Genomic DNA, 13725 nt, shown 5'->3' with positions numbered 1-13725 from the left:
TGCAGGCAGACAGGATATCCGAGGATACCGCACAATTTATGCAGTATCCCAGCCAGAAATCCATAATCTGAATTTAATCATGAGAAAACACCAGATAAACTCACATTGAGAAGCATTCTATAAAATGATTAACCTGTATTATTGCTTTTTTTTTTAAGTCAGTGTTGTGAAAGACCAAAGCCAAGTCTAAAGAAGTTCAGGGAAACAATACACACACACATACACACACACATGCATTTATATGTAGATTTGCACATGTGGATAGAGCATCAATATAGCAAAATATTAATTGGTGACTGACTTGGCTAAAGAGGGTGGGAGGGTTCTGGGTTAAGGTTAGAGAGCTAGCACTCCCCCAATGGGAAATTAATTTATGCTTCATCCAGACAAATATTACAGCAAATAAATGGAAACTAAAGTGTATCGAGTGCTACAGGGTGCCATACCGCTGGTAAACTTTACTAAAAACAACCTAATTTTATTAAAATGCAATCCAATATTTACAAAATACTGTATTAAGGAAAAACCATGAATATATGTGCCATGCAAATGCCATCAACCCAGAGATGAATTATGTCTTTTTTTCTTACATTTACTGACCTTTAAGAGGAGGATAGCATTAGCATGATATTTCACAAAACTGAAAAACAAAACAAACCGCTCAATACCTTAAAACTGATTTTACTGTGAGCAAGTGAAAACTGAAAACAACTATGTAATTATAAGCTAGATATAACTCTTGCATTTTTAAATATTTTAGGGGATGTTTCCATTGGATGTGATTTTTGTTGCTGAAAATGCCCTATGCATCTATAAAAACTCTAGCAGCCCACGAACGTGGGGAGGGGCAACATATTAAAAAAAAATTTTTTTCATTGAAATGTTTCATTCGGTTTGGGGCCCATTGTCCTAAATGTTAAAATGCAACCTATTCCAGCTAGCTTGCAAGAACAACTTCTGTACAGCAAGAAATGAAATTATAATTAAAACCTTAAATCAAAGAGTCGTAGGAAAATCGTTTAATAAATGATTTAGTCATTGCAACCAGGAATTTCCTCCTTCTGTTTGGATTTACGTATTCTCATGGGGTATTTTTCCATTCATGACATTCTTAAAAGAAAGCTCTAACATGCTCAGAATGAAATCATAGAATCGCTAAATAGCAAAGTGATAATCCAGTTTTTCACAACTGGATAGATATACCAAACACCACATTGTACATTAAAATAGGTGAACTTATTGGCATGTAAATTACACCTCAAAGCTGCTTTATAAAGGCATTTTCGACTGCGTTGTTCTCTACAAACATGCATGTTGCCGTGTGATTGATCATTAATAGTTAGGCGTTACAATCAACAGCTAAGCACTTGAACGCTTGTTTAGCCTCTCAGCGTTTATATTCTTCACTTTGCTTATTTTCATAACGCCCATCAATCTATTTAAGTAATTATTTGAATAGCGGGTTCCAGCTGTCACCAATAAGAATCAGCGGCCTCCCGATTCTCCCCAAAGCCCGGACGGCCTCCCCATCGCCCTGGGCGGCGCCCAACACCGCTACCCGGACCCAGGGGTGCCGAGAAAAGCCACACCCGAGGAAGGAGAAGCGGTTCCGGGGCCGCGAAGTTTGCGCAGGCGCACCAGCACCGCGCCGCGTCGTCGCGAGAATCCAAGACTCGGGTTAAAAAAGACCTTCACGAAAAGAGGGTGGGCCCCGAGTGGGCGGCCCCTGTCGGGAAAGATAGGGCGCGAGCAAGAGGCGAGGCAGCCCAGCGCTTTCTCATGCGCGCAACCGCTCCGCGGGCACCAAGCCTCACGGTAGAACGAAGAACGGCGCGTGCGCGGAGGCCCAGCGGGGGGCGGGTCGGGGAGCGCGAGGGGGATGGACGAGCGCTGGGGCGGGGCTGTGTCCCAGTCTCCGCTCCGGTGGCCGCAATGTGATTGAGTCCGACTGGCGGTGGGCCGCGGAAGATGTTCGCCCACCTAGGCTTGACGACCCTGTTTCTGGTCGCCGGGGCGCCTTGGGTATTGCCCGCAACCGCAGGTGAGAGACGGGAATCCCGGCGCAGGCTCCGGGACCGGGCGGCGTTGGCGCTGGGAGCCACGGCCCCGGGAGGTGGGTGGCATGGGACAGATGTCCCTCGGGTCATCCGTAGCCACGGCGCTCAGATGGAAACCTACTTGGGCTGGAATATCAAATGGGAAAAAGTGGTGTCGACGCTCCGTCCCGCCGCTGGCTTGGCGGCCGGTCCCCGATCCCCTATCCCCGGTCCCCGGTCTCCCATCCCCCGGCGCGCCCCGGGCCCGCCCACCCCAGCGGCGCTGGGTTCCACAGCCTTCCGGCCCAGCTTGTTTTCTTTATGGAAAGCAGCTCGGCTGGACCGGTTAACTGGAGGCTTTAGCCACGAACTTTGCTGCTGTTTCTGAAACCCGTTTACTCCGTGGAGTCAACAGTTCGTCCCACATAGGAAGGAAGGAAGGGTTGTGAGAGTGTCCGTACTCTCAGGATTCTTACAATCCAAAAAATAATAACAAAGGAAAACTGCTCAGCCAAATTACAGAGGCTGGAGCCCCCAGGCTAGCTTGCCGGCTTTCCTACGACTTAGCCGGGACGTGTAGGGGAATGGCAACTGTTACAAGGCTGATTTTTGTAGTAAAGAATGAGGGGTTCCCAAAGAGCAAAGGCCTGGCAACCCAGGGTAGGGGTCCAGGGGCCCGGGAGGCTGCCTATCCTTAACTGTCATCTGAGAAGACCGCGCACCAATGTGGTACATCGTATCCTATTCCTCAAAATCTGCCACAAGTGTGGTATGTACAATAATAGTACCGTGCATGGGTGGTAACGGGCCCCGATGCAATCCGAGGTAATTTATTTGAAGTCTTTTGTTCATGAAATTTTGCGTTAAACTTGTGTTTGCTTTAATATCAGAAGAATTTCCCCAGACTTTCACGTAAAATTAACATCCCAGGAGGATGTGCGTTAAGATCCCTAACTGAATAAACATAAAAATTTTTCAGATTTATTTTTAATCTAGATTAGATGAGAGCTGCTAAAATAAATTTTAAACACAGCTAGCATCATTTAATTAATTTATTAATTTATTATTATTACTAAGTGAGAGGCAAGACAGACTCCTGCTTACTCTTCAGCAAACCCCTACCAGGAGATGCTCTGCAATCTGGTGCCGCTGCTCCATCGCTCAGTAACCAAGCTAAACGAGCTATTTTAGCACCTGTGGCCTACTCATTGGATCCATGGCTGCAGGAGGTGGAAAGATAGAGAAAGAAAAAGAGAGAAGGGGGAGGGTTGGGGAAGCAGATGGTTGCTTCTCTTGTGTGCCTGGACAGAGAATCGAACCCAGGACTTCCACACTCCCAACCAATGCTCTTCCAACCGCGAGGGCCCACAGCTAGCATTGACTGCTCGTAACTATCTGTCAGGCAGTACTCTTAAGTATTAGAAAGGTAGGACCTCCTTTAGCTTTTCAAAACAACGGCTAGGCACTGTTAGCAGCTTACAGACGAGCAGGCTGAGTCACTGAGAGAATAACTTGCATAAGGCCAGTCCAGCTGGCCAGTAACTGGGTGGAAAATCAGATCCAGGAAGTCTGGCTCTGAGCCCATCTTTCAATTAACTTTTTTTCTCAAAGAAGTAAGTAATGTTCAAAACTAAGTGAAATGTTAACCCTAACTTGAGAGTGTAAGGTTGCTCTGTCTTTCAAAGTCATGCAAATATTCATACTTTGAAACCTAGTTAATGCAATTCTAGGAAAACTATCCAAACTGTGGGAGGAAATTTATGTTTGTATGGATGGATGTGTTTGGATGAATGTGTTTGGATTTATGTTGGACTTTAAAAGATAATAAACTGTGTCTGGTTATCAATGTGAATGTAAAGGGTTGGAAGCAAACAATTGTATAAATAGCAGTTTGGATTAAGTGCCATTATATATTTTACATGCTAGAAGGACAAAATAAACTACTATCTAATAAGAATATTGCTAATATTAATGGAATAAAATTTATGAAATCTAAAATCCTATTTGATAACTGTTTCCAAGTCTCTGGCCATATATCAGTCAGTTATTTGTTGATCACTCAGATGCCAGGATGCCTCTAACTGCAGAGCCTCCTTCCTTTACCAGGAGGATTCCATCCCAAAAGAAAAATCCCTGGTGGTATCCCATCAGATTTCTTTCTTCTTCCTATCTTAAGGCCCAGAAGTGTATAATTAGAATATTCTAGACTGGATACTACACATGCCATCAGATCTTTTGTTAACCCCTGCAAACCTTATTACTGACCTTTAATTGCATGGAATCTATAAAATTCCAATAAATGGGGTGGGAATTAAGTTTAGAGCATTGGGATAAGGCGGATGTATTCTGTTTAGGGGTGAAGTCTCAGAATATGAGTGTGAAGCAGAAAATAAATGATGAGGACACTCGATGAGGACCTCCCTAAATTATAAAAAAAAAAAATCAGAAAATGTTTTCTCTATTATTTCCCCTTTTGACTCCAAACCATAATATCTCCAACTGGAAAGTCAAGGAAGCAGTCCCAATAAAGAAAGTTATACACAAGGACCCCTGAGATTGAAAAAGTCTAAGGAGATAACATGCTTGCCTTGAGGCAGAAATAAAGGCTAGAAATACTGAAGGAACCAGAAATAAATTTAAAAGTTGGTCTTTTTAAAATTGTCATTTCAGGCCCTGGCCAATCCTGGCCGGTTAGCTCAGCGGTAGAGTGTCGGCCTGGCATGTGGAAATCCTGGGTTTGATTCCCAGTCAGGGCACACAGGAGACGCGCCCATCTGCTTCTCTACCCTTCCCCCTCTCCTTCTTCTCTATCTCTCTCTACCCCTCTCACAGCCAAGGCTCCATTGGAGCAAAGTTGGTCCAGGTGCTGAGGATGGCTTCATGGCCTCCACCTCAGGCGCTAGAATGGCTCCAGCTGAAATGGAGCATCGCCCTGGATGGGTGGAGCATTGCCCCCTGGTGGGCATGCCGTGTGGATCCTGGTCGGGAGCATGCAAGAGTCTGTCTTAACTGCCTTCTGGCTTCTAATTTCCAAAAAATACAATACATAAATAAATAAAAATTGTCATTTCTCCCTGTGGAAAATCAGACCTTGGTGATTCTGAAGAATTTCCTATAAATCCAGCATTATGCTAAATACTCTGAAAGACAAAGACACAGATTAAGTATGCTGCTCTACAGACCCTGCCCTTAAGGAACTTGCAATCTGGTTGGAGATTTGTGTTTAACACAAAGAAGCAATTTTTTAAAAAACGTCTTTATTCAGCCTGTTTTGAGAGCCTGCTGGGTGCCAGGCATGATGCTTTATTGTCCTTTCTTCATCAACTTCAGTGTGGAATTGAGCAGTAGGGATTCCTGGTGCCACGTTGTTACGAATTTCTTCATGGTTCGGACTCACAAGGCAAAAGACACACCAGATTTTAAATAACTAGGCAGAGGGCTGAAACTCTTACACAGAATCAGCACCAAGAAAGTGCCACTGCATATTTTAGAGTTCCAAAATCCATAGCTCAGCAGCTAAAACTAGAAAGTTATACAAGCCTTTTTCCCATCCATTTTATCCCCAACCCTGCATGTCCATTGTTTCTTTCATGAACAAGGACACAAGAAGAGTCAGAGTCCCAGAGTTTATCAAACACAAAGGACATCTGGTTCTTGGAGGCATCCTTCCAAGAATCCTGCATACATGCACTCAAGAAACCCAGGCCAATGTCTCTCCATGGCCAACACACTCCAAGATCTCCTGTCTTCAATTAACCCTTGCTCTGCAGTTAACTGCCGTTTATATTGGTGCAGAGTCATCTCCTACATATCCCCCTTTTTTCTTTTTTATTTAGCCTATACTGACTTTTCTAACTACTTCTACTTCTACCTAGGCGTCCCTTTCTTGCTGGTAAAATCTTTTTCTAACTGGTTGCAAAAAAACCTTTGGCTACAAGTGTTCTAGTAAAGTTACTAAAATTTCCCAAAAACTCGACTGGTTTTAGGGCTACCTTATTGGTAGTATCATCAGCTGCTTAGTTTTTCTAGAGTTTCCATGGAGTCCTCCTCTCTAGGTGGCCTGGACAGTGGACAGTGACCACTACTTCAAGAGAGCAGTCTCCTGCATTCTCCAGGGTGAGGGTTTGAGCCTTACCTTTATTAGTTCTTAAGTCTTCTCCTGATGGCCTCTCTTCGACTGTGCCTTCAGGAATCATACCCGTCATTGACTAACCAGCCATCTTAGGGGCCAAACAGAGTTATTTATAGCCATGATATTGAGGGAGCAACGGCCCTTCCAAAATGTTTAGTTTTAGCAGCTGATTTTCCACCTATTAAAAAACTTATAATACATTTCCTTTTTAATTTCTAGAGCTGAATGCTAAATAAAGACTATATTGTTTTTTATTTAGTTTGCATTTTATGCAGTATAAGAGATAACATGGCAGATTGCTGCTCTATTTTGCTTTGATGCCAATTGTCTCTTCTTCTAACTATATATAAAAAAAGAAAAATAAAACAAATGATTAGTACAATGCCTCCTACAGTTCCTCCAAAAATTTTAAATTGTTTTAGAGGAAACAAATTACTGATTCCATCAGAAATAACAGTTAGTAAATTTTCTCTATCAATCAATTTCAACTGATCCTTAAAAGTAGCATCAATATGCTTTTGCAAATCTAAAATTTCTATAGTTAAGTTTCCATGATTTAACAAATGCTTTTTAACATTTTCCCAAGGGAAATAAGGATGATTCCAAGGAATAGTGGTAACACAAAAAGTAGTTACATTCCAATTACATTTTAGCTTAATTTGTCTTTGCAGACTAACAATTTGATCTCCTAACATAATCACAGTTTGTTCTAAATCATTAACTTTAGCATTAATGTTACTATCTATATGTTGTTGAGAAGTCTACAGTTGTTCAGAATCTTCATGCTATTTTTGTACAAAGTCTACAGTCTGTATACTTTGATGCAATGCAACTCCAGATACAGCAGCCACGGTGGTTACAGCTATTAGTCCTGTAATGATAGCAATGATCAGTCCAACCGGTCTCTTGGTTCACTTCAAAGACTTAATAAGATGTTGCAACAGCATCATGGAATCTTGCCACACCCGATGCATCTGTACTGGAATCTAGACTCCTGTTCGGGCTCTTAAAATGTATAGACTTTGACTATTTTTATTTAAAAGAATAGAAGAGTTAATATATGTATAAAAGCACACTTATTGCAAGTTATAGAATAATTTTCAGCTATTTGGTTTCACCTATAATAAACATATAAGGCAATTTAACACAAACAGATATGAAATGTGTCTCATTCTTTTTAAAGATTAACATAGTGTGATTAGAAGGATAATTTCTCCAGATTTCTCCTTTCCACACTGACATATGTTTAAATGCTGTGGCTACTTTCCACAACTGATATTATATAGAGCCAAATTTTATATGTGGAGCTTGAGGTGACATCCCTCCTCCATACCATATGATAGTATTATTACCTTGACCACCAGCTATAATTGAACCATTGTTCTTATGCCACCTTAGATCAGCACCCTGACCTTTAACTCGGGCGGAACCATGAGGGCTCCAATCTATGACGTTTCCATAGGAAATATTAAGTAAAACCCGAGAAGTTTCTCCTCTGCAATTTTTCCAATGTACCCATTCACTTAGCTGATTAACAATTGCAGTTTGACAGGGTGTTAAATCAGGTGGAGGTTCCGGATCACGTACAGATGTATTACCTTTAAATCCGTACCCTTGTAACAAAAACAAATGTTTTTTTCCTTCTTCTTTACTATTATTTTTTACAATAGGGATCCAAGCTTGAGCTTCTATTTTTAAACAATGTGGCTCATGTCCTATACATATAGGTAATCCTTCAACTCCTGTTGTATAATTTTCTAATTTCGTGCCTTCTTCAGAAGGTACTAAGAGACCTCTATCATCAAAAGGTCCTGGAAGCCATTTAGAGTCATTAACGAAAATAGGAATGGCACTATCTTCCTAAAGAATAGCTCTACTTAATGGAGGATTAGGGATGTATGCCCAATAACTAAAATTTTCAGCTTTACTTACCAGAATTGTTACCAAAGCAATCATTGCTAAAAACAGGTTAGTAGCATTTTGTTCTTTTCTAGTAGCTTGTAGCATTTTTTTTACCCCCAATGGTCAACTTTTTAAGTTGACCCCAACTTGGTACTTTAGCCTTTTCAATACCAAGCAGCGGCACCTTTAAGGTTCTTCTTCCGAAATTCATTTCTTCCATCTCGGCAATGGGCGGATATGGAAAGAATCCATTTTTCTTACTCATGTGGTTAGTTTAATTCTGCGAGCTGGGATCCAAAGGACTTCACCGGATTCTGCAATGACACAAGCAAACCCTCTTCCCCAATGTTGTACTACACCAGGTACCCATTGATCCAACTCATTTTTATAATGCACAAGTTGATTAATTTTAGAACTATTATTTTTTGTCCAATGTCTGTCTGCAGCAAATTATCTTCTCCTGTATTTAAAAAATTTAAAGTAAATAAAGCTTTATGTAACACAATTCTAGGAGATAATCTCCTTCCTTCTACCCCCTTTTGTTTAAGTAACAACTTTTTTAAAGTGCGATTACTGCACTCAAAAATCACCTGTCCTTGTGGATTATATGGAATTCCAGTGGTATGTTTAATATTCCAAAATGCTAAGAATTGTTGAAACTTAGCAGATGTATATAGGCAGGACCATTGTCAGTTTTAATTGCTTTTGGAATGCCCATAACATTAAAAGCTTCAATAAGATGTTGAATGACACGATCAGCCTTTTCTCCAGGCAAAGGTGTGGCCTATCAAAAGGAAGAATAAGTATCAATAGAACAGTGTACATAAGATAGTTTTCCAAAAGAAGAAATATGAGTAATATCCATTTGCTACAGGTCATTACTGCGTTGTCCTCTAGGATTCATTCCTCTTGGTAATGGAGGAGCATTTATGACACTGCACTGAGGACATTTTCTAACAATATTTTGAGCTTCTTGCCTGGTTACCTTAAATTTTTGCATTAAACCTTTTTATTTGTGAGGAGCCACTGAGCCATTTCACCCACAGGTGTTATAAAGTACCAAAGGCTACAGAATTAATATTAATATTTTAGGAGGCTTGGTGAACATTTTATTAATTTGGGTTAAGAGAAATTGTGAGAATAGTCTCTGTGCTGTGTGATTAGCATAACTAGGATGGCTCTTGCCATTGTATTGTAAATGAAAAGAGAAGGAAGCATAAATTCCCTGACATTCCACCACACCTGTGGGGAAAGAAGTGAATGGCTAGCCAGGTGCAGGAAGGGAAAAGCCAAAATAAACCTTTTCTTATAGCAATGAGCCATTTGCGGGCATTTGTCCCCACGGAAACTACCTCTGTTATGTAAATGCATGTGGTTAATATGTCTGACTCTGGACAGAGAGATGGCGGATGAACACTAGAAAATATAGGAAGGCCTTTTAATATGTAAAGAAATATCTTTCTACCATTGTGTTGACTTGTAAATTTTGTTCTCTCCAAAATAGTGTATGGTTTGCAAATTGAACGTGGTCCTATCATGTTAAAGGACATATGACTATAACCAATAGCGGTAAGGGGCTCCCAATTGCAATTTTTGCTTCTGTACTTCCCACTTACAAAACTATAAAAACTAAGTAGAACAAAGGGCCAGCGCGCTCTCCGTCAGATTTCTGTCGGAGTTCCCGCCGCTTGGCCAAGCTAGACAATAAAGCTTTAATGTGTAAACGACGGACCTTGCTTCTGTCTTCCATAATTCAGGTCCCTCCGAATTTGGATTAACATTTGTATGAGTCTCTGCATGAAATTTAGTAGCTATCTCCATTGATCCAATGAGTAATTGATCAATTTTATTATTTGCAGTAGACATAGGTCCTGGTAAAGCTGTTTGAGAATGAATGTGAGTTATATAGATGAATTTCATTCCCATAATAAAAGTTGTAACTCTTGAAACTATTTGTGTAATTCAGAACTATCATTTGAAATATAAACAGTTCCTATAAGTTTAACTGTATGTTCTACATATTGTGAATCAGTAACAATGTTAATAGGACAAGAAAAATTATTTAGAATAGTAATACAGCAGATAATTCTGCCTTTTGAACTGATGTATATGGAGTCTTTATTACTTTTGTCACTGGTCCAGTATATCCAGCGATACCTAATTTATTTGCATCAGTATAAAAAGTAGAGGCCTTTTGAATTGGCTGAACCGATACTTTAGTCAGCAAGATCTATTGTGTACTTTTTAGAAATTGAATTATTTTATTTGTAGGATACTGATTGTTTACAGTACCAAATAGTCAGCCAATGCAATTTGCCAATCAATATTTAACTTCTAGTTGTCTGAAATCTGATTACATGTCAAAGGTACAATAATTTTATTTGGATCATTTCCAGTTAGTTGTCTTATTCTAAGTCTGCTTTTAATAATTAAAGTACAGATTTTCTCTAAGTAAATACATAATTTCTTTTGAGTCATATGTGGTAGAAATTGCCATTCTAATATCTTATTTTCTTGCTATATGATGCCAGAAGGAGAATGTTCGGAGGGAAAAATAATTAATTGAATAGGTTGATGTGTATCAATTCGATCTAAATAAGTAGTATGCATAATTTTTTTGATAAGTGATAACTCTTGTTTTATGGTAAGGTACCAAAGAATAGAAAATTAATATTAATATTTTAGGGAAAATAGTTAGCTTTCTTGAGCTCTCCTTCCTGTAGAGAATAAAGAGAAAGAAATGTGAAAGTTTTCTAGCTTGCAGAGACATACTGTGTAGGAAACCCCGTTTTATCAGAAGCTTAAAAGGGCATTTTATAATTTAGGCTAGGCATACAGAGAGATTTTGTAAAAATGATTTTTATACTTGTGTGATTGACACCAACTCAGGATGGCCGATAGCATTGTATTGTAAATGAAGAGGGGAAGGAGACTAAGATTCCCTCCCTTCCCCCACACCTGTAAGGAAGCAGGTAAATAGCTAGCCAGGTGCAGGGAGAGAGAGATTAAGCAAACCTTTTCCTCTCCCTCTTTTTCTATTTGATGGGCCATTCACATGCTTATCCCCTGATGCCATGTAGATTCCCCCTCCCCTCCTGAAAAACGGGTAATTGATGTATGTACCTCTAGACAAAGGGATGGCAAATAAACACTAGAAAATTTGGGAATATCTTTTAATATGTAGAACAACATTTTCGATATTGTATTACCTCGTAAGTTTTAACATATAGAAATGTTTTTTTATAAATCCTATAGACAGATATTATAAGCTTGCTAATGAATTGTGTCATCACTCCACCTCCCCCTTTTCCCACCAACCAGTGTGTGATCAAAGGTATATAGCCTGCCTCAGGGCTGTCCACGGGGTGCGTGATTTGTGTCAGCTGTGCCCCGTGTTAGCCATATGCGGCCAGCATATTAAATTTCCTCCTTTTAATAAAACTCCTTAAAAATTCATTTGGACTTGGTGTCTTTACATAAACCCAGCGAAATGGTACTTCACAACAGTTTTGCCATTTCTGTTAACTGTCTAGGACTGTTTAAATCAGAATCTCCTTGAAGTATATTAAATAAATTCGTTAGTGCCTAAGTAGGAACTCCTAGAGAGGGTCTCAACCAATTAATATTACCTAATAATTTTTGAAAGCCATTTAAGGTATTCAAGGAGTCAGTTCGTAAATTAACTTTTTGAGGAATAATTCTTTGATTTTCAATTATATTTCCTAAATACATAAAAGGACAAAATGTTTGAATTTTGTCTACGGCTATAATTAAACCATACTGATTCAAGGTTTCAGAAGCATCTTTAAGGATGACTAAAAGTTCATCATTATTTTCACAAGCTATCAGTATATCATCCATATAATGGATTATTAAAGATTGAGGATATTTCTGACGAATTTTTTCTAAAGGTTGATTTACATAGTTTTGACATAATATTGGGGTATTTAACATTCCCTGTGGAAGCACTTTCTATTGATGTCTTTTTGTAGGAGATATATTATTTAATGATGGAATAGTAAAAGCAAATTTTTCTCTATCTTTTGGACATAAAGAAGTTGTAAAAAAAAACAAAAACCTTTAAAATCTATAATAATTATTGACTATATTTCTGGAATCATGCTTTGTTGAGGAAGGCCTGGCTGTAAAGGCCCCATAGGTTGAATCACTGAGTTAATTTGACGAAAATCAGTTAGCATTCTCCATTCTCCAGATTTTTTCTTTATTACAAAAACTGGAGAATTCCAAGGACTTTGTGATTCTTCTATGTGTCCTAGTTCTAATTGAGTTTGTACCAATTGATGCAATGCTTCAAGCTTCTCTCCTTTTAATAGTTACTGCTCAACCTATATCATTATCAGACAGTACCTAAAGAGCTGGAGGCCGTGAGGATTCAGAGTCAGACTGTAATGGCTGCAAAGCTAAAGAAATTAAATTACAAAGAGACCAAACAGAAAGAGGACTAGTGTCTCCTTGTTGGTGATCACGCTGTAAAGCTATCATTTCTTGGTTCCAGGTTTTTAAACTTAAAGCAGCCTTTCCTTGTGGCTGAAACCAGTAACAGTGCTTCTTTATATTTTTAATTAATAACTTAATATTTTTACTATTTACAGTTATACCAGTACCCTCTAATAATGTTTGCAGTAGTTTCATGTATTTCTGGGACTTCATTGAGGGCTTGGCATGAGAATTCCCCATCACTCTGCCTCCTGAAGGATTCGCTTAGCTACAGAGCAATCTTATACCCCGTTCAGTCTGATGGTCCCGAGACTGCAACCTCTGACCTCTTCGATCCCCATGTTGTGGGATCGTGCCCCACGGGTTGGGCACCAGATGTTACGAATTTCTTCACAGTTCAGACTTGCAAGGCAAAAGACACACCAGATTTTAAATAACCAGGCAGAGGGCTGAAACTCTTATGCAGAATCAACCCCAAGAAACAGCGCCACTGCATATTTATTGAGTTCCAAAAACCATAGCTCAGCAGCTAAAACTAGAAAGTTATACAAGCCTTTTTCCCATCCGTTTCATCCCCAATCCTGCACGTCTACTGTTTCTTTCTTGAACAAGGACACAAGAAGAGTCAGAGTCCCAGAGCTTATCAATCACAAAGGACATCTGGTTCTTTGAGGCATCCTTCCAAGAATCCTGCGTACTTGCATTCAAGGAACCCAGGGCAGTGTCTCTCCATGGCCAACACACTCCAAGATCTCCTGTCTCCAATTAACCCTTGCTCTGCAGTTAACTGCCTTTTATATTGGTGCACAGTTGTCTCCTTCACAGTGTGTGGAGAATTGCAAGGTCCACATGAGCTAAAGGGTGTGAGGAATGTTTTCTAGAAGGGGTCAAACTTGAGCTTGGTCTTGGAGGATTTGGGTGGTCTGAGAAGAAAGGTTGTGGATTGCAGTTGCCAGAAAGGGAAAATGAGAAGAGAAGGTGTCCAACTGCTGGAAGATTTGTACTTGAAGTGTAAAAGATAAAGTAGATCTCTTGCCTGACTGGTGGTGGCTCACTGGATAGAGCGTGAATCTGGGATGCTGAGGTCCCAGGTTCAAGAACCGAGGTTGCAGGCTTGATTCCAGCTTGATAGCAGGCTCACCAGCTTGAGCATGGGATCATTGACATGATCCTATGGTCACTGGCTTGAGCCCAAGG

At 39.9% G+C, this 13725-nt stretch overlaps 1 protein-coding gene across 2 annotated transcripts in view; it reads left to right on the top strand.

Annotated features, from left to right (window-relative positions):
• Positions 1–1890: 1890 nt before the first annotated feature.
• Positions 1891–13725, top strand: part of IFNAR1 (interferon alpha and beta receptor subunit 1) — a 29855-nt gene continuing 18020 nt past the window's right edge. For both annotated transcript variants that reach the window (XM_066370308.1, XM_066370309.1), the window contains exon 1: positions 1891–2041. In XM_066370308.1, coding sequence (XP_066226405.1) covers positions 1969–2041 — 73 coding nt within the window. In that variant the 5' untranslated portion in view covers positions 1891–1968. The remainder of the gene's footprint in view (positions 2042–13725) is intronic.

The sequence above is a fragment of the Saccopteryx leptura genome, chromosome 2 (assembly GCF_036850995.1).
Source record: "Saccopteryx leptura isolate mSacLep1 chromosome 2, mSacLep1_pri_phased_curated, whole genome shotgun sequence".
In the NCBI taxonomy this organism is placed as follows: domain Eukaryota; kingdom Metazoa; phylum Chordata; class Mammalia; order Chiroptera; family Emballonuridae; genus Saccopteryx; species Saccopteryx leptura.
Note: the sequence above shows the minus strand (reverse complement) of the source record. Positions and strands in the feature narration are given on the sequence as shown.